Source organism: Oryctolagus cuniculus, chromosome 11, assembly GCF_964237555.1.
Source record: "Oryctolagus cuniculus chromosome 11, mOryCun1.1, whole genome shotgun sequence".
Classification (NCBI taxonomy): Eukaryota; Metazoa; Chordata; class Mammalia; order Lagomorpha; family Leporidae; genus Oryctolagus; species Oryctolagus cuniculus.
The window spans coordinates 85,203,051-85,226,678 of record NC_091442.1 but is presented as its reverse complement, the minus strand read 5'-3'; the positions used below and the strand labels follow the sequence as shown (position 1 = coordinate 85,226,678).

Genomic DNA, 23,628 nt, shown 5'->3' with positions numbered 1-23,628 from the left:
CAATGGCCACCACGGCTGGTGCGCTGCGGCCAGCGCACCGCGCTGATCCGAAGCCAAGAGCCAGGTGCTTCTCCTGGTCTCCCATGGGGTGCAGGGCCCAAGCACTTGGACCATCCTCCACTGCCTTCCTGGGCCACAGCAGAGATCTGGCCTGGAAGAGGGGCAACTGGGAAAGAATCTGGCGCCCCGACCAGGACTAGAACCCAGTGTGCTGGCGCTGCTAGGTGGAGGATTAGCCTATTGAGCTGCGTCGCCGGCCACAATAAATAGTTTAATATAGATATTCACAAGTCAATGCTTTCTTAGCAGTTTTTAATACCACATGCAGGATATCTGAGAGGTCTAGAGATATATGTTTTTCTTTTTAAGATGTTTTAATTTATCTGAAAGGCAGAATGACACAGAGACACAAAGCCAAAGGAGAGAGAGAACTTCCATCTGCTGGTTCATTCCCCAAATGCCTACAACAGCTCGGGCTGGCTCGGGCCAAAGCCAAGAGTCAGGAACTCCAGTCAGGTCTCCCATGAGGGTGGAAAGAAGTCCACCATCTGCCACTTTCCAAGTGCATTGGCAGGAAATTGGATTGGAAGTGGAGCAACCAGGATCTTAGGAAGCTTTCTGACACAGGATGTGTGCATTCCAAGTGACAGTTTAACACACTGTGCCACAGTGTCAGCCCTAATAAAAGCTCATTTTTAAAAGACGTTCCTTCATACAACAGCTCAATAAATTTTTCTGCAACCTCTAAGCACCTTTTCAGATGAAGTACTTCTAAATTTAAAGCAGTGGAACTAGTTTTTAAATCTCAAAAGGAAGTAGGCTATGGACCCTGCCTCCGTCCTATGGGTGACACAAACTGAGAAAGTCTTTACTTGCATAGGTATCATACACCCTTGACAAATTTATCTTTGATACAGAAATGGCAACATAAGCTTTTAAGAGGTCACCAAAAGATTATCTGTTACCCTCTGCTAATTAAAACAAAACAGACAACAAAACACAGAAAGGTAAATGGAGGGATCTATGGGGGGATCAACTTATTACCTTGTATCACATTAAGGGTAGAGTAATCATGAAGGTATGCTGTAGGCTTTCAAGGGTTACACCACTGATATTTGACTCTGTAGATCTACATTACTTGGAGTGTACTAATAATAAATACTAGAAGGCTCCCTGGTATCGGGCTAGCAGGAGGTAGGGAAAATGCAGACCAGCCACAAATTTGTGCCTTGACAAGGGTTGCTCCTAGTAGGGACTTCTATTAAAGTCAAGTAAGCAGCACCCTGGAACGGCTTTTTTTCCTATTCTTTCTGCACTCCTAAGTCTCTGAGATGATCATATAATCCTGCAGTTAGGCAAAATTACCGTTCATTCTTCTGACTAAACCTGAGGGGCTCAATCAGAGCATGGACACTGATTTCTGAATACATTTTGAGCCAACAATGGGCAGACACAGATGCCTCTGTTAGGCTGAACACCTATAGATGACAAAGTGCAGAGGCAGGGAAACAAAAGAAAACAAAAACCAATGTTCTGACCCGTGTTTGGTTTGAAGAAAAAGAAAATGCCCAGAGACTGTGCTTGGAGACACGCCCTTTCTGTCTCACTGATTAGGTATTTTATCTCATATTCCTTCATAAATCAATGCAGTTACTACAATAACCTCAGATTAATTGAGATTTCACCTATTTCTGACACTACATAAGGGCTCAATCTCCCCAGTAACTAATGGCTAAACAAAATCATGGTTCAATTATCAGGAAAAAGAGATACGTGGATCTAAATTGTAAAGTAGCAGTGTTTCTTACAGTCTGTTTCTACTTTTATGAGAAAAACAATGAAGTTATACTGAGATTTACAAAAGAAATTCTCTCTCCAACTTCTCAAAGAAATAATACAAACATTTCAACTTAATTAGATAACACTAATCAATATTACAATAAAATACTGAAACATTAGTTAAGCTTGCATAAATGTACATTTTATAAAGTACTGCAATGGAATGGTTTCTGGTATTTCTAGTTCTACTAGGGACTATTGGCTCACAATGTAAAAATATTTAAATGTAGTTTTTAAAACATATGGTATAAATTCTGTATTCATAATGCCTCAAAGAGGTTTGAGGGATTTTTGAAAACCTGACATTCATGACAGACCACCACTATAGTCTACCACAGTGAATTGGGTAAACATATTCATGTAAAACGTATACTGTTTACAGAGTAAATATCATCATAAAAAGTTGCAATGTACATACCAGAATTTTCTACATTATGTTAGACTATTAATAACTCAAAATCACATCCCAAAGGATAACCTTGCTCTAATTCAAACTTAAAAAACAGCTGTGCAAATAAAGTGAGGGTAAGGGGCAGGTGTGTAAGATATGAAGGGAGGGAGACATGACATAGTTGATCATTCAGAGACAGAAAATTATGGAATGTAGTGCTTGGCATATGGCACTGTGCATCTAACTTCTTGCTCTGTAAGTCACTTATTTTAATATTATAATCAAACTACATAGTGGTATATTTCTTTTTCAGTAAAGAATACTAGGACTTACATACTATATATATATATATATATATATATATGCAAAATAAAACTACATCCATATTCTCTGTCAAAATAGTTGTTGCTGGACATCCCAGAACTCTATCTGCCATCTTCTACCATCACACACACACATACACTCACACATGTGCATGTGTGCGCACCTATTTTTTAATCAAGGTAAGCGGTCAAAATTATAGAGATGTCCTTAATAATTTTGTACATCTCTTGCTTGTTCTAGAATGCTTCCCTTGACTTTGTTTACCTTCTAATTCTTAACTTCATTCACTACTTAAGTCCCTATCCCTGTCCTGTTAGATCTGTGTTTGGCTTCCCCACATTTTCTGAGCTCTACACTTCAGCAACTTTGTGGGGAGCTTATTACTCCAACCCTCTGGATTTTGATATACCCTTCTGGGTCCTCTGGGTTCAATCTGTAGTTTGAAACTAAAATCTGGCATCAGTCTAACTCTCTGCATGAGAGAAGTTGAATCGACTAAAAATAATCTTGAACATATTTAGAATTCCAAGTTTTCCTATATAATCATAATACCTTGTTTTCAACCATGCTGTTCATCAGAATAACTGAAGGAGTTTCTTCAAAATGTTTAAATTCAAATCTTACAATTTTAGATAATAATTCAGAAGATCAGAGGCAGGTTTCAGGCATCCATGTACTAAAAGTGTCAAATATGATTCAGCTGGGCAGCCAAAGTTGAGAAACACTGTTATAAAAACTGCAAGAAATGATTCATATCTTCTCTCTTTTACTATCACAAAGATAAGATGAGAAAAATGGGGATGGAGTGCGGGAAAGAGAGAATGGAGTGAACTACCTTTCCCATCTGTTTTATGAGCTGAAAAAAAGTGGTAGCTGGGGTTAAGCAAAACTGCAATGTAAACCAAGTTTGTTTTATTCTTCCTACCACTTATTTTTCTACATTTTTCTCTTATCTCTTGGCTTACCAACTCTTTTCTTAACCTCCAGAGTAACTAAGGGTATTATGCTTTACGTACCCCACCCATTTTATCACATCCCTTAGTTGTTCTTATTCTTTGCTTTTCTGACAAGTTAAACTCCCAACCTCCTGTCCATTTCAGGATTTCAGTTATGTATTATTGAACTGTTAATATCCATGATTCTTAGTTTTTCAATGAAGGCTTTTTAAAAAAAAATTTCATTTTTTGTTTGAAAGGCAGAGAGGGAGAAAGGAGGGGAGAGGGAGAGGGATATTAGGAAGCTGGAATCAGGAGCAGAGTCAGTTATGCAGGTACTCTAACGTGGACGATACAGGATGTGGGCATTCCAAGCAGCAGCATCTTAACGGCTGTGCCAAATATCAAACCCTAGTTATTTTTAATGGATATACATGTTTTGGCAGGCAAGGCTTTCCATGAATTGATTATGCTAGTGACAGCTTATAGTTGCCATTCATTGTTCTGAGAAACGTTCTAATTTTTCTTTTTTCCTGATACCCAAAATGTCTCATCAACCCAAAGTGAACAACAGCAATTAGAAGAGAAGGTGAAACTGCCTCTGCTCAGGCAGGATCCAGGTCTGATGCTTGGTAGTCTGTTAACTGACAGAGTTTTCCTTTCAGTGGGCAGAATTTGCTATTTTGTTCAACTCACTCCCAGCAAATTGAAAGGTTATTTTATGAATGACCATATACTAAAAAAAAATTGACTGAGTAACCAAGGAGAGATTCTGAAGAAATAAATTATGGAGTACCCTGAAATGAGAAAGACATCATATTCACTTTGAAAACTGGGCTTTGGATCTGGCGCTGTGGTATAGTGGGCTAAGCTGGCACCGGCATCTCAGAAAGGAGCCGGTTCTAGTCCTGGCTGCTTCTCTTCCAATCCAGCTTTCTGCTATGGCCTGGGAAAACAGTGGAAGATGTCCCAAGTCCTTGGGCCCCTGCATCCATGTGGGAGACCTGGAAGGCATTCCTGACTCCTGGCTTCGGATGGGCCCAGCTGCTGTGGCTATTTAAGGACTGAACCAGCAGATGGAAGACCTTTCTTTCTGTCTCTCCCTTTCTCTGTCTGTAACCCTGCATCTCAAATAAGTAAATAAAAATATTAAAAAAAAAAAAACTACCATGCCTTTATATTTATTGTAATGACATGAGGCTTACCATTATCATTTCTGAGATTGATTCGAGGAAGAATAAGAGAAAAGACAGTTACAAACATAAAGTGACAATAAAATTTAAAGAGAATTTGATTTTAAACATTTCTAGACCAATGCTTTTGTTGATTCTGCCTGCAGTACCCTTCCCACCTTCTTGCTTGATTAAATTCTACTCATCTTCCAGACATAACATAGTGGGTATTGCCACAAAAGAACATATCCTTAAACCCTCATAGGCTGAGCTATATGCTACTTTGCTGTTAAATAGTATACATATAATATCCGGTCTTTCAGCGCCTCCTATACTATTTCAAAACTTATGTTTGGGGATAAGAAAACAAGGATATAGACACAGGTGTCCTATTCTCTCCTAACTCTACACTGAACTGCCCATCTGTTTACTAAATTTTGGGCTATTAAAGAGAAGTACCATTGCTTTATGCAAATAATAACTATTTAACATTGAAAAATAAAATATAGTTTATGAGGCCAGCGCCGCGGCTCACTAGGCTAATCCTCTGCCTTGTGGCGCCGGCACACCGGGTTCTAGTCCCAGTCGGGGCGCCGGATTCTGTCCTGGTTGCTCCTCTTCCAGGCCAGCTCTCTGCTGTGGCCAAGGAGTGCAGTGGAGGATGGCCCAAGTGCTTGGCCCTGCACCCCATGGGAGACCAGGAGAAGTACCTGGCTCCTGCTATCGGATCAGCGTGGTGCGCCGGCCGCAGTGGCCATTGGAGGGTGAACCAACGGCAAAGGAAGACCTTTCTCTCTGTCTCTCTCTCTCACTGTCCACTCTGCCTGTCAAAAAAAAATAAAAATAAAATATAGTTTATGAAATACTTTGGAATCATTAAAAAGAATAAGGCAACACTGTCTGCTGACAAGAAAAGATTTTTGCTGACATGAAAAGATCATCAAGACACAGTATGTTAGAAAAAGGTAATGAATAGTTTTATAGAGCTGTTTTTCTAAAACATAATATAAAATATGTATGTGTATGTATATTTTTCTGCAAAGATACATAAGTAACCAGTAACATGAGTATAGAGACTTATTTGTATTTTCATATTTTTCCATGTTAATTTAATTTCCTAACTTAAATGATTTCTACTAAATTTTTTTAAGTTATAAACAAAGATTATCTGAGTCCTATGACTGAGAGCTTTTTTTAATCTTTGTGAGTGAAGATGATATCTTACACATTTTTATATAACTACCACTTAGTGCAGAGCAGAACATGGTTGGCATTCATTGATGTTTGCTGAACTGAACTATCTATCTGAGTTTCTTACTTCTTTCCTAAAGTACTCTTTATGTACTGCAGCCCATTTGTTTTTATTACATACAAAGTGCCACACACAGTGACTTGAAAACAGCACTGGCTACTTTCAATGCTTATTCAATCCAACCAAATATTCTTACCTGTATGAAATGGATGTGCCAAGGAAAGGACAGTGATTTTTTTTTTCTATTCCTAGTCACTTGTTTTCAATAATATATTCAACACACACTATATAAACATTCATTTTGAGTCAATGAGTGAACTAATGTTAATGATACCAAAGTAAACAAAACTCAGTGTCTATACTAGGACGCCTCATGAAGCTATACAAAGTTTCTTTGGCAGGAAAGAAATGTTAGTGACTGAGTATGTGGAGACAGCCATCTTCCTTCTCTCTTCAGGCTCATTAAAGGTCTCTCTAATACTAATATTCAAGTCCATTTTATTCAGAGTACACGGTCAATAAATCCTGTTATAGATAAATGCAAAAATGTTAGAAAAGGTACCTGAAGACTGATATTAAGGGGACTGGCAAAGGAATAAGTAGTCAATCTCTTTTATTAATTCTTTTTACCTTAGTGAGCAGCTTTCGCCAGTTCCTTTAAGAAAAAAATTAAAGAATCAGATATCGGATGAAACTGTACCAATGACATTTACTGGTTGTCATAAAATAAGGAGAGACACCTAAAGAATCTCATTACATATTTGAGGAAAACTGACAAAGAAGAAATAAAATTACTCAGAACCCACACATACACCCATTAACTTTCATTTAAATATGAGTTAGGAAATAAACATCTCAAATCAGCAGAACCAGGTCTGGGCATCATTCCATAAGGACAGCAAGATGGGCAATGTGGAGAAAAGGACATGCTAGTGGAATACATGGGTCAAAAGAGAATCTCTCATTCTTGGTGGGGAAGTACAGAGACGAGATCTGAGAGGAATGGCTGTTAGGGTCCAGTAGGATCAGAGATGAGGTTCTAAGGAAAGTCCTCCTGAAGAGGAGAGGGACGCAGCTAGGAAAAGGAAGGCATCCTTGGGACAATGATAATTAAGTGAAAGAAGGAAGCAGGAAGCTGAAATTAAAGATTTTAAATGTAGGAAATTATCTGAATCTAAAGACACATCAAACATCTACATATGTCTCTAAATTGGGCGACAAGATGGTGGAATAGGAAGGGAGTACACTGATAGTCCGGGAAGAGACAGTTTAATAAAAGTGGAGATACTGCAGGTTCAAGGAAGAGTAGGGGAAGAAACAGCAGAGGAAACTCTTCTGGAACTAGTGATTCACGGTGGACCTGCGTGGAGTGCGTGGGAGCCCACAGTTCGGGACACCAGCAGCAGACTCAAAACACCAGCGAGCTGGAAAGCAAGCTGTGCGGAATTACTTCCCTTCTGAATCAAAAAAAGAAAGAGAGAGAGAGAGAGAGAGAGAGAGAGAGAGAGAGAGAGAGATTTACCACGCCTAACCTGGGAGTGTCACCTTTGGCACACCCTTAACCCTGAGGAACCAAACAGAGCTCTCAGGCCACACCCATTTCAAGCCTCTAAGGCTCCATCAAAAGCAGACAGTCCACTTAATCTAGAGTCATAGTATAACAAGAAAAAACACCACAGCAAAGAAACCAAAGAATATCTCCACAATGCCAAACAAATGCAGAAACCGAGGTAACAAGAACAAGGAAGACACTACGACACCCCAAAATGATAAAGACACCCCAATTCAAGATTATGAAGATGACAAGACAGAAGAAATGCAAGAAGCGGATCTCAAAAAATTGATAAGAACATTAAGAAGTTCTCAAAAAAATTCTTGAACTACAGAAATCCCTACTGGACAGGATAGAAAATCTCTCTCATGAAAATGAAATATTAAGGAGGAATCAAAATGAAATGAAGCAACTAGTAGAACATGAAACTGTGATAGTGACGAGAAATCATAATGAAATGAAGAATTCAATAGATCAAATGACAAACATATTAGAGAGCCTTAAAAACAGAATGAGTGAAGCAGAAGAGAGAATATCGGACTTAGAAGACAGAGAACAGGAAAGTATACAGTCAAACCAAAGAAAAGAACAGGAAATTAGAAATCTAAAAAATATTGTTGGGAATCTACAAGATACTATTAAAAACCCAACATTCGGGTTCTAGAAGTTCCTGAAGGCATGGAGAGGGAGAAAGGATTAGAATGCCTTTTTAGTGAGATACTAGCAGAAAATTTCCCAGGTTTGGAGAAGGACAAACTATAGAGCTCTGATTGTAATTTTTTTCATTTCTTTTAGGAGAGATATAGAAATATTATAAAAGTAATGTAAAGATTTGGAGTACACAGTTTAGAAGAAATGCTATTCTCTATTTTTGCATTCACATTTTCCTATAACTTTTATCGTGAAAATCTTTATACTTCAGAGCAAGTACTGATGGCATGACAATCATGTATTCCCTCAGTAAAACTATTGCTAAGTTTTTGCCAGTTTGCTTTCTCCCTCGCACCTCATCTCTACTTAGTCATAATTTTATTATTATGCACCTTTCCTAAAATATGCTTTCTACAACATAACAGAGAATTCTAATTTGATTAACTCTATTTCAGAAAAATCTTTGCAGTTATAGGGATGACTTTTGTTTTACTTGCTTTCATTTCAATAGACATATGACTACTTTTTAAAAATTTTATTTAAGGTATATAAATTTCATGCATTCCATCCCTCCCTCCCGCCCATGCTCCCATCCCTATTCCTCCTCTCTCTCCTACTCCCACTCTTAATTTTTACGAAGATCTATTTTCAGTTTTATACCTTTTGCATTGGACTAAATTTTAGATGATCAAAATTTCATATTGAACTGGGTTTTAAAACTTAGATAAAGAGCCATCAATAACTTCCATATACACATAATTTCCTGATCTAAAAATTACTAGAAAGGGCTACTGTACATTGATAAAGATACCATTAAACTAATATAAAAGAGAACTTCTAATGTTGATAAATATCCTCTAATGTGAAACAGCTGTTTTGAAAACATCTTATTGAAAGACTGGACGTATAAAATGGGCCAAACATGTAGTTCCAGAGCTGCTCTGAATGAAAAGCTGCAGAGCACCTCAAACCTTCCCACCTACTATTTGAGCACCTTCGAGTCCAGCGGACTTAGTTTGAATACAAATATTTTAATGTAGTCACACCATTTTACAGTGTTCTAAAATCCTAGTTTGCTGGCCCTTCAAAATGCAAAAGAACTTTTGTTTTTGGAATATCAGTGTTCATTCAAAAAAGGGGAAGACAATGAAAGTGAAAGCAAATCAAGGGGCTCTATAATCAAGACAAAAGATTTACCATCTAAGTAAATATATGCCCCACAAGTATTTTTAAACAGAATTCCTCTAAAATACATACTACATAAAATCTTCAAAATTTCCAGCTCTCACCAAGATTAGAAATTCAAAATATAATGAAAAAGAGATGATATATCAAATTTCAATAATACTGAAAAATTAAAATTGCGAGATGTCCTAAATATTAATTAAAATCACAATAATGCTCAAAAAGGAGAAATAGAAAACAGCCATTATGTTCCAATAAATAAACATTATGACACATGGAGAACTTTGTACCTTTAGGCTGGTTTTCAAACTCTTCAGATAAGAGGTGGTAGCAACAACCCACACTGCAAACTCCCTTGATTTCAGAGTTGGAAGTAAATATTCGCAGAGTATTTGGAGCAAGATCACCACAGGTATGTAGACCCACCATCAAACAATCCTTTACAGACAAGAAAAATAAATAGTGGCAATTAAAAGGAGGGATAAATTCAGGATAAAACATTCAAAGCCCAGTAGCACTGTAAAGTTTTTTTTTTTGTTTGTTTGTTTGTTTGTTTTTGGTTTGTTTTTTTAATTTGAGAGGCAGAGCTAGAGAGAGCCAGAGACAGAGAGAGAGAGAGAGACAAAGGTCTTCCAACAACTGGTCCATTTCCCAAATGGCTGCAAAGTCTGGAGCTAAGCAGATCAGAAGCCAGAAGCCAAGAGCTTCCTCTAGGTCTCCTACAAGGGTGCAAGGGCCCAAGCACCTGTGTATCCTCAACTGCCCTCTCAGGCCACAGCAGAGAGCTGGATTGGAAGAGGAGCAGCCAGGACACGAATCGGCGCCCATTTGGGATGCCAACACCACAGACAGAGGTCCAGCCCATTATGCCACAGCAATGACCCCTGTGAAGTTTTTTTATACTTACGAAATTATACATAGAAGTATTTTTTTAATTTTCATAACGAATAATCATTTCCTTTAAAGGCAAAATGACTGTGGTATATTAGCAAAACAATTACACTGTCATCTGTGCTTTTGCTTCCTTGTTAATCTTTGTTTTCTCTATTCATTTACAACTAATATTTGCTTAAAACTAGTAAAAGTTTGGATCAATTAAATGTCGCATACATTACCAGGCAAACTCATGATTTCAGACATGTTTATAACATACCTTGGTCATACTAGTCAATTTTTTTCACTGACTTCACTTCACAGATTGTTATGAAACATTAGTGTTAAATTTTAAGATGCACTAAGTGGGCATTCCTACTCTAACTCTGACAAATTTACTTAGATCATTCTTTGTACAAAATATGACAATATTAAATTTAATATAAACTTTTTTTCTAGGAGTGGCATTTATCCCAGCAGTTGAAATACCAGTTAAGATGCACACATTCCATACCAGTGTACCAGTGTCTGATAAACCGCTCCAGCTCCCGAGTCAGCTTCCCACTAATGAGACCATGGAAGCAGTGGTAATGGTTCATCAGATTGGGTTCCTGCCACCATGTGGGAGCCCTGGATTGAGTTCCCGGCTCCCTGCTTCCGCTCTGGACCAGATTTCACCATTATAGGCTTTTAGAGTCAAACCTGAGGATGGGAGTTCTCTATTCATCCTTCTGTCTCCCCCTCTCTCAAAATCAAAACAAAGTATAGATTTTTTAAGTATGAACTTTATACAAAAATTCTACAAAATATTTTTTTATAATTAACCACAGCCTAATTAAAATGTATTTACACCCACACGGGTACAAATGTTCAATATAGCAATCATTATTGTCTCTGACAAGATTCTTAGAAATTTGGCTAAAGTGTTAATAAGGGAGATTTTCATACCTATTAGAATGCAACTTTTATCATTTGGAAATAAAAATATTTTTGGAGAACTTCTAATATTATACTTCTGATTTTCTAGCTGACATTCTTTTTTTTTTATTTTTTATTTTTTTTACAGGCAGAGTTTGACAGTGAGAGAGAGAGACAGAGAGAAAGGTCGAAAGGTCTTCGAAAGGTCTTCCTTCCATTGGTTCACCCCTCAAATGGCCACTATGGACGGCACCGATCCGAAGCCAGGAGCCAGGTGCTTCCTCCTGGTCTCCCATGCAGGTGCAGGGCCCAAGCACTTGGGCCACAACAGAGAGCTAGACTGGAAGAGGAGCAACCAGGACAGAACCGGTGAATCAAAAAAAGAAAGACTAGAACCAGGGTACCGGCGCCGCAGGCAGAGGATTAGGTTAGTGAGTCAACCCCAAACAGTTCAAAGATCACATTATTAGTTTAAGATCTGTGATTCTATTAAATGTATATTTATTTCTAATAAAAAAAAAAACACTAAATCATCATCATGGGTCTCAAAGCATTATCTTTGCAAAACCCTGGCTACTGCAGTCATATGAGGAGTGAACGAGCAGATGGGAGATGTCACTTTCGCTTTGCCTCTCCCTCAGTCACACTGCCTTTCAAATAAATAAATCTTAAATCAAAAATTAAATAAGATAATTCCTATAAATGACAGTAAGTAGAATCCCTGACATACAGCTGGCGCTGCGGCTCACTTGGCTAATCTTCCGCCTGTGGTGCCGGCACCCCAGGTTCTAGTCCCAGTCGGGGCACCGGTTCTAGTCCTGGCTGCTCCTCTTCCAGTCCAGCTCTCTGCTGTGGTCCGGGAGTGCAGTGGAAGATGGCCCAAGTGCTTGGGCCCTGCACCCGCATGGGAGACCAGGAGAAGCACCTGGCTCCTGGCTTCGGATCAGCGCGGTGCGCTGGCCGCAGTGCGCTGGCCACCATAGGGTGAACCAACAGTAAAGGAAGACCTTTCTCTCTGTCTCTCTCACTGTCCACTCTTCCTGTCAAAAAAAAAAAAAAAAAAAAAAATCCCTGACATACAAAAAAATTCACTAAATGTTTTCTATGCTTTCTTATTAGATTTATCTTAATGATAAATTAAATAATAAAAGTATGAACTTATAACTCAAGTATATTTTTATAATTATTTTCTGAATACAATGGTTTCATTTAAATATCATTTAACTAAAAATGTTATCTTATCCTATGTAATCTAGACATAATTTAAACCTTTGTTTAAATTCCAGTTCAGTCACAAGTGTTATTTTTACAAAGAAGTAGCTCCGCATAGAACACTCAGTTACTTCAACTACAATTCTTTTAAAGCAGTTTTTAGAGGATTGTGTAATTATTTTTTCTTGATGATTAGATGTTCTGAAAAGGCATTATTTAGATGCTAAAATGTTACAAGTAAAAAAGAATTCAGTCAGAAAATGTTTCCACAAAGGTATACTTTTCTCTTTAAAATTAATTTAGTTCTCCCTAAAGACAATACAAGAACATTTAATCTCACTGTTCACATATTTATCATGTAGGATTGGTTAATAACATTAGCAAATAGTAGCTAAGAAACAAAAATATCACAAGCTTATCCCAACAGGAAAATATATAAGTACTGTGTGGGGGGCTGGGTGATGGGAAAATGAGAGGTGTTTGCTAATTCCTATTACTAAATGCTAATGCACTATGGAATCCAAGAAACAGTGTTCTAGTGTATCTTATTTTAGACACTTTTATGAGCTTGCATATAATTTTGATCATATATTTTGAACAAGATTTTGAAAAACTTAAAAAAGTAACAGTATGCACTAAAAGTTCTTATTTTCTAAAGTCAGCTTAAGGTTGTTGGGGTGGTTTAACCCTATTAGAAAAATTAAGGCTAATCTAACTATGGATTTCATATATGGGAATGACAATTTAGTGAGGATTAACTAGTTTCCTTTCACTTTGGTGCTACTCAAAATTATCAGGGGAAAAATTTTCTTCAGTTTAAACATGTAAAAAAACCGGTTAGCTACCAGGCAAGGATTTAAACTTATAAAAGAATTCTATCCTTTGCTTATTTATTTCATCACCAAAGAATTTTTGAAATGTTTAAAAGAGTACAAAAGGCAACTCCAAAAGCTATCTTGTATTTTGAAACAATGAGTTAGGTCAATTGATCCAGGAACTTCTGTACAATATTGCTTCAACATATAACGCTACCTGTATTTATGATTTACTGTCTCTCAGTTATATAATTGAAATTCTTGCAATTTAGAAAAAGTTCAAGCTTTAAAGAATACTCAAGAAGCTATTCTTGCTCAAGGAAATTGCCTATGTGGTCACTAAGTAGTAAACATAACTTGACTTAGATATATCTTTACTTCAAATTTACATTAAGATATTAGAGTTTTCTTGTGTTGTAATCTTAACAAAGCCTAAGTTGCAAAATGATAAATTAGCTTAAGTACTAGCTTTTGTTCTTATGTTTGATTTAGGAGGATTGAAATTAGCAGATTACTCTAAAACGTGCTCTTCTCAGATTTTGATAGCCGTGGGTATAATGAAAGCCTGCTTATGATTTTATCATAATCTTTTATATCAATGTGATTAAATATGACATGTATGTTAAGTAAGCTATTAAAACTGAATTCTATGTTTAAAATATTTTTCAAAGTAAATTGAGAAATTTAAAACAGAAATCACCTCCAGATCTTTAATAATATCATGCAGTTCTGAATCAGCAGTGATAAAAGAGGTTAAAGGTGAATATATATTTGATTCATGTGACTTTGATGTCATTTTTCTTCTCTCTTTATTTTCTTCAAGCATTTCTATTTCTTTACTAGGTATTTGTGATGAAGAAGTAGGCTCCGAGGAATTAACAGGCAAAAGGTCTATAAGGGACAACGCATTATCAAAACAAAAATTTTCTTCTAGATGTGACTGAGTACGTAGGTTTTCCATTTTTTTTCTGATGTGAGAAATTACAGATTCTGAAACAGCTGGCAAAAAATTTGAGGCTGATATTTTTTCTTGATTTGCCGGTCTGTTGTTACAAATTTCCACAATATCTGCTTTATATTTCATTTCATTTCGTTCTTTGGTCTCTGTTGCCATTTTTAATGTCAGTCCACTGACATCCAATCTTGACTGAGTATGATAGAGTTTCCAGTGTTTCTTCAATTTCCTGTTTCTCTCTTCAGCTCCATGAGTATTAGTATTTGAGGAATCAATTCCATATACTTTTAAGCCATATTTCAAGGACAAAAAGGAGCTTAGGTAGCCTTTACCAGAACCCAAGTCAATTATCTATAGGAAGGAAAACAAAATGAATTAAGAATTTTATTGAACTCATAACAGAAAGCATTCCAGATGTTTTTTAAACCTAAATAAAAAATGAGTGGGATACTTTATATAATCTGTTTATGTTTATTATTCTATTTCAATTTTTTGATTCCTATTAAAAACTACTCTGATTATTTTTATTCAAGTTTTCTTGCAAGTTCTAGCAAGAATAGTTAAGTCAAAGAAGAGAAGTAAAATATATAAATATTGGAAAGGAAGAAGTGAACTGTCTTCGACCATAAATGATATGATTGTATCCACAGAAAATCCTAAAGAATACACATAAAAGCTAACAGAAAGAGTAGGTGAATTTTCCAATGTATCATGGCCCAAAACCACTATTAATCAGCCATAAATAGTTGGAAAGATTATTGTATTGAAGCAAAGAATAATTTAAGACAATTGAACTAAAATAATATAAAAACAGAACATTCTGGAATTAGTGTAAGACCTATAGACTGATAAACTAAAATATTGTATTGAAAAAATTTCAAAAGATCTAAAGAGCTATACCATGTTCATAAAATAGCAGGTCCAATACTAAAACAGCAATTTTATCAAAACTGACACACAGATTCACTACCACCCTAATCAAAATTCTAGCAGGGCTTTCTGAAGAAACTGATAAGCTGATATTACAATATGAGCTGGCACAGTACCTATAACAGCAAAAACAATTTTGAAAAAGAATGAGGCTGAAGGATTTTACAAAATCAGGAATATAAAAATATTGTATGTAGTATTTAGTAGTACTAATATAAAAATAGACATATAAATCAAAGAAAAAAACAGAGTCCAGAAGAGATCCACACTTAAAGAATAAACTGAGTTTTGACAAAGTATCCAACATAATTCAATGGAGAGGATACTCTTTTCAACAAATAGAATAACTGGATATTTGAATGGAAAAATTTTAAAAACTGAACTTTGCTCATCACACATTAAACACAAAATTAATTACATATGGATCATGGAATGAGATATAGTAGTAAAAGCTGCTAGAATGTGGAAGGAAGCATAGGAAAATCTTTTTGACACTGTGTTATGCAAAGGTTTAAAAATATGGACAACGAAGATTAACTGGAAAAAACTGACTTCATTGAAATTAAAAATTTTGCTATTTAACATATATAGATAAGTATAGACAAAAGATTTGCAAATATTTGCTAAATATGAACAGAGGTATGCGATCTGAGAAAGAACTGTGTATGTCTGTACATAAAAAGCTCACATAACTTAATAATAAGAGAATGAGCAATTTAACTAGAAAATGGACAAAATATTCCAATGTATTCTTCACAAAACAAAGCATAAAACTGGCCACTTCTGAGAAATTCAAAGTCACTGGTGATTAGGTAAAGGCAAAGTAAAGCCATAAAAACATAAACATAAAAGTAAAATGGCACAATTATTTTGGAAAACACTGGCAATTTACAATACAGTTAAACATACACTTACGTATTACCCACCAATATTACTGCTAGCTATTTATTCAAGAGATATGAAAACATGTCCACAAAAATTGGTATATGTGAATATTCACAGCAGCCTTATTTATAGTAGCCAAAATAATGGAAATAACTCAAATGTCCATTAACTGATGAATGGATAAATATGGCATTCCATTCAGCAATAAGAAGGAACAACGTATTAATATATGCAGATGGAAGAACTAAAACATGGATGTCTATATACTATCACTAGAAATGTCAAAACTATGAACAGATCTCTGCTTCCTTGAGAATAGAAAAGAAAGTACCCTACAGAGCACAATGAGGAAGCTTTTTGGAGTGCTGAAAATATTCTTGGGGCCCGTGCTGTGGCGCAGCAGGTTAATGTTCTGGCCTGAAGCGCTGGCATCCCATATGGGCTCTGGTTCTAGTCCTAGCTGCTCCTCTTCTGATCCAGCTCTCTGCTAAGGCCTGGGATAGCAGTGGAAGATGGCCCAAGTCCTTGGGGCCCTGCACCCACATGGTAGGAAGCTCCTGGCTCCTAGCTTCGGATCAGCGCAGTACCAGCCATTGCGGCCATCTGTGGAGTGAACCAGCATATGGAAGACCTCTCTCTCTGTCTCTACCTCTCTGTGTAACTCTTTCAAATAAACAAAATAAATCTTAAAAAAAAAAAAAGAAAATATTCTTGATTATGCTGATGGTTATCCAACTGCATACAACTCCAAAGTTTTTGAAACCCGTATTTTGTGAATATCTAAATTATACTTCAATAAAACTAAAAATAATAAAGATTTTAAGACCACAAAGATTATTATTGCAATGTCATTTCATAAGAAATGAATAGACAATTATAGAAATACTATCACAACAAATGACTACCCAGTCTTTTTATATTTATATCTAACCCTTAAAGCCAATGAAAACCTAGTCTAAGTATGAGCCACTCAAGGAAACAGACTTAAGTAACACATATTAATAAATCCTTGAGACTTTAAGGATCTTAAGCTGCTATGGTAGCCATGGCAGCTGTTCTGGGTGTGGCCATGGTGGTAGACCTAGAAGTGGTAACAGCTCCAGCAGAGGCAAGTGCAGAAGTAGGGGCTTTCAAGTCCTCCTCTTACAGTTCTGATGAAGAGTCTCCATTTACAGGCCCAAGATACTAACAAAACCTGAGTAATCAATACAATTATTGAAGAAGTGACACATAAAGCAAAATTCCTTTTGTCTGTTGTTCCATCAGAAACTAAGAAATGTTATTATTAAATTGCATCAAGATCAAAGAGGCTCCCTTCACACAGGCCAATATATACAGACAGACTGAAAACAAAATCTCCAAAATTGCACTTCAGTCTTAATGGTCTATGGGAACAAGTTTATTCCTTAAAAATGTCTAAAAGGTGTCTTACTGTTTCTGTATTTCTTCTTTTCATTTTATCAGAAAGTTATCTTTAATGGATAAAAGGAAAAAATATTTTACCATTTTCATTTACTAATGAATTTCAGAAAACGTTTTTAATGATGCAGACTTAAACTTAAGATAAACTTCACTAAAAAATGAAATCTTAAGTAGGAAATTAAGTCACCAATAATTCCCTGTATTCCTACTTTATGGTAATCTCTGGCCAAGGTACTATGGAAAACACAGAAGCATTCTATATATCCTAGACTTTAAAATACCTCAATCTAATTGACGATACCATAGCCACCTACACTCATGAATATGAGGATATGTGCTCTGATTCAATACAAATCTATTAGATTGCCTGCATCTCCATCTCCAGAGAAACACATTCATGATGCCAATGCAACTTTTTTTTTTTTTTGACAGGTGTGGACAGTGAGAGAGAGAGAGACAGAGAGAAAGGTCTTCCTTTGCCGTTGGTTCACCCTCCAATTGCCGCCGTGGCTGGCGCACCGCGCCTATCCGAAGCCAGGAGCCAGGTGCTTCTCCTGGTCTCCCATGCGGGTGCAGGGCCAAGCACGTGGGCCATCCTCCACTACACTCCCTGGCCACAGCAGAGAGCTGGCCTGGAAGAGGGGCAACCAGGACAGAATCCGGCGCCCCAACCGGGACTAGAACCCGATGTGTTGGCACCGCAAGGCGGAGGATTAGCCTATTGAGCCACGGCGCCGGCTGGCAATGCAACTTTAAGACTTGCAACTAGTAAGCAGGTTGCTTGCAAGCACCAGCACATATGTTCCCAACAATTCAAAAGTTTGCTCAACAGTTCGGCACTGTGGTGTAGTAGGTAAAGCTGCCGCCTGCAGCGTCAGAATCCCATATGGAAACTGGTTAGAGTCCTGGCTGCTCCTCGTCCGATTGAACTCTGCTATGGCCTTGGAAAGCAGTTGAAGATGGCCCAAGCTCTTGGGCCCCTGGCTTCAGATTGGCCCAGTTCCAGCCGTTGCTGTCATTTGGGGAATGAATTAGTGGATGGGAGATTTCTCACTCTTTGTCTCTGCCTCTGCAACTCTGTAACTCTGCCTTTCAAATAAATAAATCTTAATGTTTCTTAATGATGGAATGGTTCCATACTTCAGAGAGAAGAATTACTCCGTTTTTTGATTTGGAGATCTAACTATCATTTAGGCTAATTACCCTCAAATTTATAACTCTAGTTTGGAATTCTGCCATGAATTCCATATTCATATATCTAACAATCTACCTAATATTTCCTCTTGAATATCTAACTACCATCTCAAATTTAACATTTTTATAATTGAGCTTTTGAAATTTTCTATAAACTTGTTCCTCCCATGTTATTTTTCTATCATAGTTAATGCTATATCCATACTTCAGGGAGAGAACAGGACTCATTTCTTTCATAATTTTATCTGAATTGTGAGCAAATCTATAATCTGACCACTTACTAAAGATATTTCACACCATCCTTAGCCTGTGTCAATGCAATGTTTTTCCAAACAATCTCCCTGCTCCCACCTTCTTCCACTCCCCTTCTTTCTATTCTGAATAAAGACAAACATAATCTGATCATACCACTCCTCCTATTAAACTCCCTCATTGCCTTTTTTTTTTTTTTTTTTGACAGGCAGAGTGGACAGTGAGAGAGAGACAGAGAGGAAGGTCTTCCTTTGCCGTTGGTTCACCCTCCAATGGACACCGTGGCTGGCGCGCTGTGGCCGGTGCACCGCATCCGATGGCAGGAGCCAGGTACATATCCTGGTCTCCCATGGGGTGCAGGGCCATCCTCCACTGCACTCCCTGGCCACAGCAGAGAGCTGGCCTGGAAGAGGGGCAACCGGGACAGAATCTGGCACCCCGACCGGGACTAGAACCCGGTGTGCCGGCGCCGCAAGGCAGAGGATTAGCCTAGTGAGCCACGGCGCCAGCCAAGTAAACAAATCTTTTATGGTAATATACCATTATTATATTGGTAATGAAAAGAAAAACATTTAAAATTAAGCATAAAGGAATAATGATTAAAATCCCTTTCAGAAAGTATTACTGTGCCCTTTGGCAGTTCTATATTTCTCCTGTTTACATTTTGCAATTCCCAACTAAATAACTGAGTTTTTAATCCTAGTTTCTACAAAAGACAAGTCTAGTTCTTATGATCTCTATTGCTACTTCATTCATATCAGTCTTCCTGTCAAGACTGAACTATTATTCTATTCTCCTGTTCTGTGTCTGGATTCACACTGTCCACGTACAGGAATACTACCCATCTTACCTGACTAGCAATCACCTAAAATTTTGATCTCTAGGACTTTGTCCTCTCCAACAGGCCTGATGTTATTAATCAACACCTTAACTGCCCCATCTTGCAATGTACCTTGTAACTCTAACTAAACTACCCATTTGTTCCTCTGGAGTTCATATCCTTTGTTAATCATCTTAGTGGTCATTCATAAGCATCTGAAGGATCTGAAGGATACTAGAACTAGCCCTTGCCCTCGGGATTCTGATATGGCAACACATGGAAAGTTTTGTGTATGGGTATATTTTCTCTTTGTACCTCAGCTGAATATCAGTGCCATGGTAAAACTGTTACTGATGGCCGACGCCATGGCTCACTAGGCTAATCCTCCGCCTTGCGGCGCCAGCACACTGGGTTCTAGTCCCGGTCGGGGCGCCGGATTCTGTCCCGGTTGCCCCTCTTCCAGGCCAGCTCTCTGCTGTGGCCAGGGAGTGCAGTGGAGGATGGCCCAAGTGCTTGGGCCCTGCACCCCATGGGAGACCAGGAGAAGCACCTGGCTCCTGCCATTGGATCAGCGTGGTGTGCCGGCCGCAGCGCGCCGGCCGCGGCAGCCATTGGAGGGTGAACCAACGGCAAAGGAAGACCTTTCTCTCTGTCTCTCTCTCTCACTGTCCACTCTGCCTGTCAAAAAAAAAAAAAAAAAAAAAAAAAAAAAAAAAAAAAAAACACAACAAAACAAAGCAAAAAAAAAAACTGTTACTGATACTGATACTGGCAGGTATTGTTCAGATATGGTACAGCTGGAGAAAAGGCTGCAAACTCTTGTGTTAGCCACTGCCTTTATCCCCTACCCAAGAGATCCATGTTGTCACACAGTGGCTCTGCACGCCTCATTCAAGGTATCATAGTTTTCTAGTCATCCTCAAACCCTCTACAAATCTGGATAAACACATTAAAGAGTTTCTAATATCTTATATAATAATCACAAGAAAGAAAAATCCTCTATTACCAGCACAGATCATGTAGGGGTAAGAAAAACAGCTATTTTTATAAGATATGGGTAATTACTAGTTATACTTTATAATTTATTTTCAGAGATCACTATCTTTCATCAAAACTATTTTTCCAAATGAGAATACATCAGGATTAAGATATTATGAAACAGGGGCCAGCATTGTGGCATAGCAGGTAAAGCCACCATCTGCAATGCTGGCATCCCTTATGGGTACAGGTACGTGTCCTGTCCAATCCAGGTTCCTATTAATGGCCTGGGAAAAGGAATGGAGGATGGCCCAAGTATCCGGGGAGACCTACCTGGGAGGCCTAGATGAAGATCCTAGCTCCTGGCTTTGTCCAGGGTAGTGAACCAGTGGATGAAGGATCTCTCTGTCTCTCTGTGTCTCTCCCTCTCTCTCTCTGTGACTCTGCCTTTTAAATAAGTAAGTTCTTTTTTAAAAAAAACTTATTTACTTAAAAGGCAGAATCACACACACGCACACACACACACACACACAGAGAGAGAGAGAGAGAGAGAAATGCAAAGACAGAGAGGGAGATCTTCCATCCTCTGGTTCAACACCCAAATGGCCACAATAGGTGGAGCTGAGCTGATCTGGAGCCAAGAGCCTCTTCAGGGTCTCCCATGTGGGTGGCAGGGGCTCAAGTACTTGTGTCATCTTCTGCTGCTTTCCCAGGCATGGTAGCATGGAGCTGCACCAGAAGTGGAACAGTCCAGACACAAACCGGTGGCCATATGGGATTCTGGTGCCACAGACGGTGGCATTACCCACTATACCACGGCGCTGCCTCATAAATAAATAAATCTTAAAAAAATTTTCTTTATGTCATTATAATGAGGCAGGTATCCTATACCACAGCTTGTAACTTGGATCCTGAGAACACCTAGAGGCTAACAATTGCATAGAATGTCATTTTATAATTCTGCCTCAAGTTGGAATTACAATATATCAAAGAGAATTACCCTTAACTTCTATCCATTCCAAAAGAGAAACATTTGTAGCAACATGTTATTAGCTGTATCTTCCTTTTTACCATAACAATTTATAATTATAGCACACTGGGGGAATAAGAGCATATGTTTAAGGGATCTCTTGATTAAAGGATCTGATGTTTAAAAGATTCTATTATTTACTGATATTTTAAAGACTAGTTATTGTAGAAAATGAAATTTGAGTGATATTAAACATATAAGGAAATACTCTTACCTGTTTGATTCCACAGTAATCAGCAATACTGCTGATCAGCTCTGACATTGCCTGAACTTCATGAGATTTTTTCACATTCATAAACTCAACTGGCTTCACATTTTCACCTGAATGAAAATAAACAAGATTAACATACTGCCATCAAAGAAGAAAAATTTAATAAGAATTATCAGTTGAGTCACATTGTTTCAAGTTAAAAATGGAAATACAGAGATTTTATTGTGGTGTCTAGATGTCAGATCTTTATAGGATTAGCCACTTTGAGTCAAATTTGAAATATAAATAAATTAAAGGATTACTAAACTATTACTAACAGTTGGGGTTGGTGTTATAGCTATACTTAAAATGCTACCATCCCACATCAGAGAGCAAGTTCAAGTCCTGTATGATCTACTTCTGATCCAGCTCCTTACCAATGCTCCTGGGAAAGCAGTAAAAGATGGCCCAAGTACTTGGGCTCCTTCCATCTAGACAGGAAACCCAGATGGAGTTTTTGGTTCCTGTTTTTGGCTTGCCCCAATCCTGACCATTGCAGCCATTTATTAAGTGAACCAGTGAATGAAAGATTTCTTTCTCTCTGTCTCTCCCTATCTCTCTGTCACTTTGTCTTTCAATGAATGCAATAAATCTTTTTTTAAAAAAAGAATAGTAGAGGGGCCAGCGCTGTGGCTCACTCGCTTAATCCTCCGCCTGCGGTGCCGGCATCCCATATGGACGTTGGTTCTAGTCCTGGCTGCTCCTCTTCCAGTCCAGCTCTCTGCTGTGGCCCGGGAAAGCAGTGGAGGATGACCCAAGTGCTTGGGCCCCTGCACCCGCATGGGAGACTGGGAGGAAGCTCCTGGCTCCTGGCTTCGGATTGGCGCAGCTCCGGCCATTGCGGCCACTTGGGGAGTGAACCAACGGAAGGAAGACCTTTCTCTCTGTCTCTCTCTCTCACTGTCAGTAACTCAACCTGTCAAATTAAAAAAAAAAAAAAAATAGTAGTAAGAGTCCTTCTTGCAACAAAAATTAATTAATTATAAAGAAAAAGATTGATAAATTGGACTACAAAGAAATTTTTTCACCAAAATATAATCATTAAGAAGGTGAAAAAAGCAAGCCAAAAGTAAAATGGGCAAAGTATCTGAACAATCACTTCACTATCTGTGCTGTCCAACATAGTTGCTACTAACCACATACTATTAACTTTACATTTAAAATAACTTTGCAAGTTAGATAAGATTGCAAGTTAAGTTTCACAGCTACCCTAGCCACATTTGAAGGGCCAAACTGCCATACATGGCTAATTTCTACTGTACTAAGCAGCACAGCAACAGAATATTTCCATCACTGTACAACATGCTACAAGATAGCACCTTAGAGTATACACCACTATACATTATAAAGCATACTGAAATGGATAAAGAGCATATGACAAGGTAGTCAACACCAGCAGTCATGAAAGAGTTGGGTGGTGGGGAATTGAAATGTAGGGCTGGGATGGCTATTATGGTATGACAGTGTTCACATTTGAGAATGCCTTGATGTAGGCTTACCCTGGTATCATCACTTTGGGAAACTGGGTTTTCAACAAGGTCTTTCCAAGTATAAGTGGTGGTTACTCAGGGTCCTGTAGATGGAAGCCAGAAACTTCTTGGTAACACACCAACAGCACTTTAGGACATGGTCTCTGTTAGAGAGGTTTGGATTCCACAAAGGGCAAAGTGCTATACTGCTGGCAGACACTAACCTAGCAAACAGAACTACAATAAATTTAGCAAAATATTAAAAATGTGAATCTAAGAGAAAAGTTTACAGGATTCACTGTACTGTTCTGCAACTTTTCTGGT

General features: G+C 37.9%; 1 protein-coding gene across 4 annotated transcripts in view; it reads right to left on the bottom strand.

The window, feature by feature from the left end:
• Positions 1-23,628, bottom strand: part of METTL25 (methyltransferase like 25) — a 111,159-nt gene that overhangs the window by 73,559 nt on the left and 13,972 nt on the right. For all 4 annotated transcript variants that reach the window (XR_001793373.3, XM_002711367.5, XM_008256850.4 and 1 more), the window contains exons 3-5: positions 21,800-21,906; positions 13,820-14,425; positions 9,592-9,739 (exon numbers count right to left, since the gene is read on the bottom strand). Coding sequence is in view for 3 of the 4 variants with exons in the window: in XM_002711367.5 (XP_002711413.2) it covers positions 9,592-9,739; positions 13,820-14,425; positions 21,800-21,906 (861 nt within the window). In the remaining variant the exon portion in view is untranslated. The remainder of the gene's footprint in view (positions 1-9,591; positions 9,740-13,819; positions 14,426-21,799; positions 21,907-23,628) is intronic.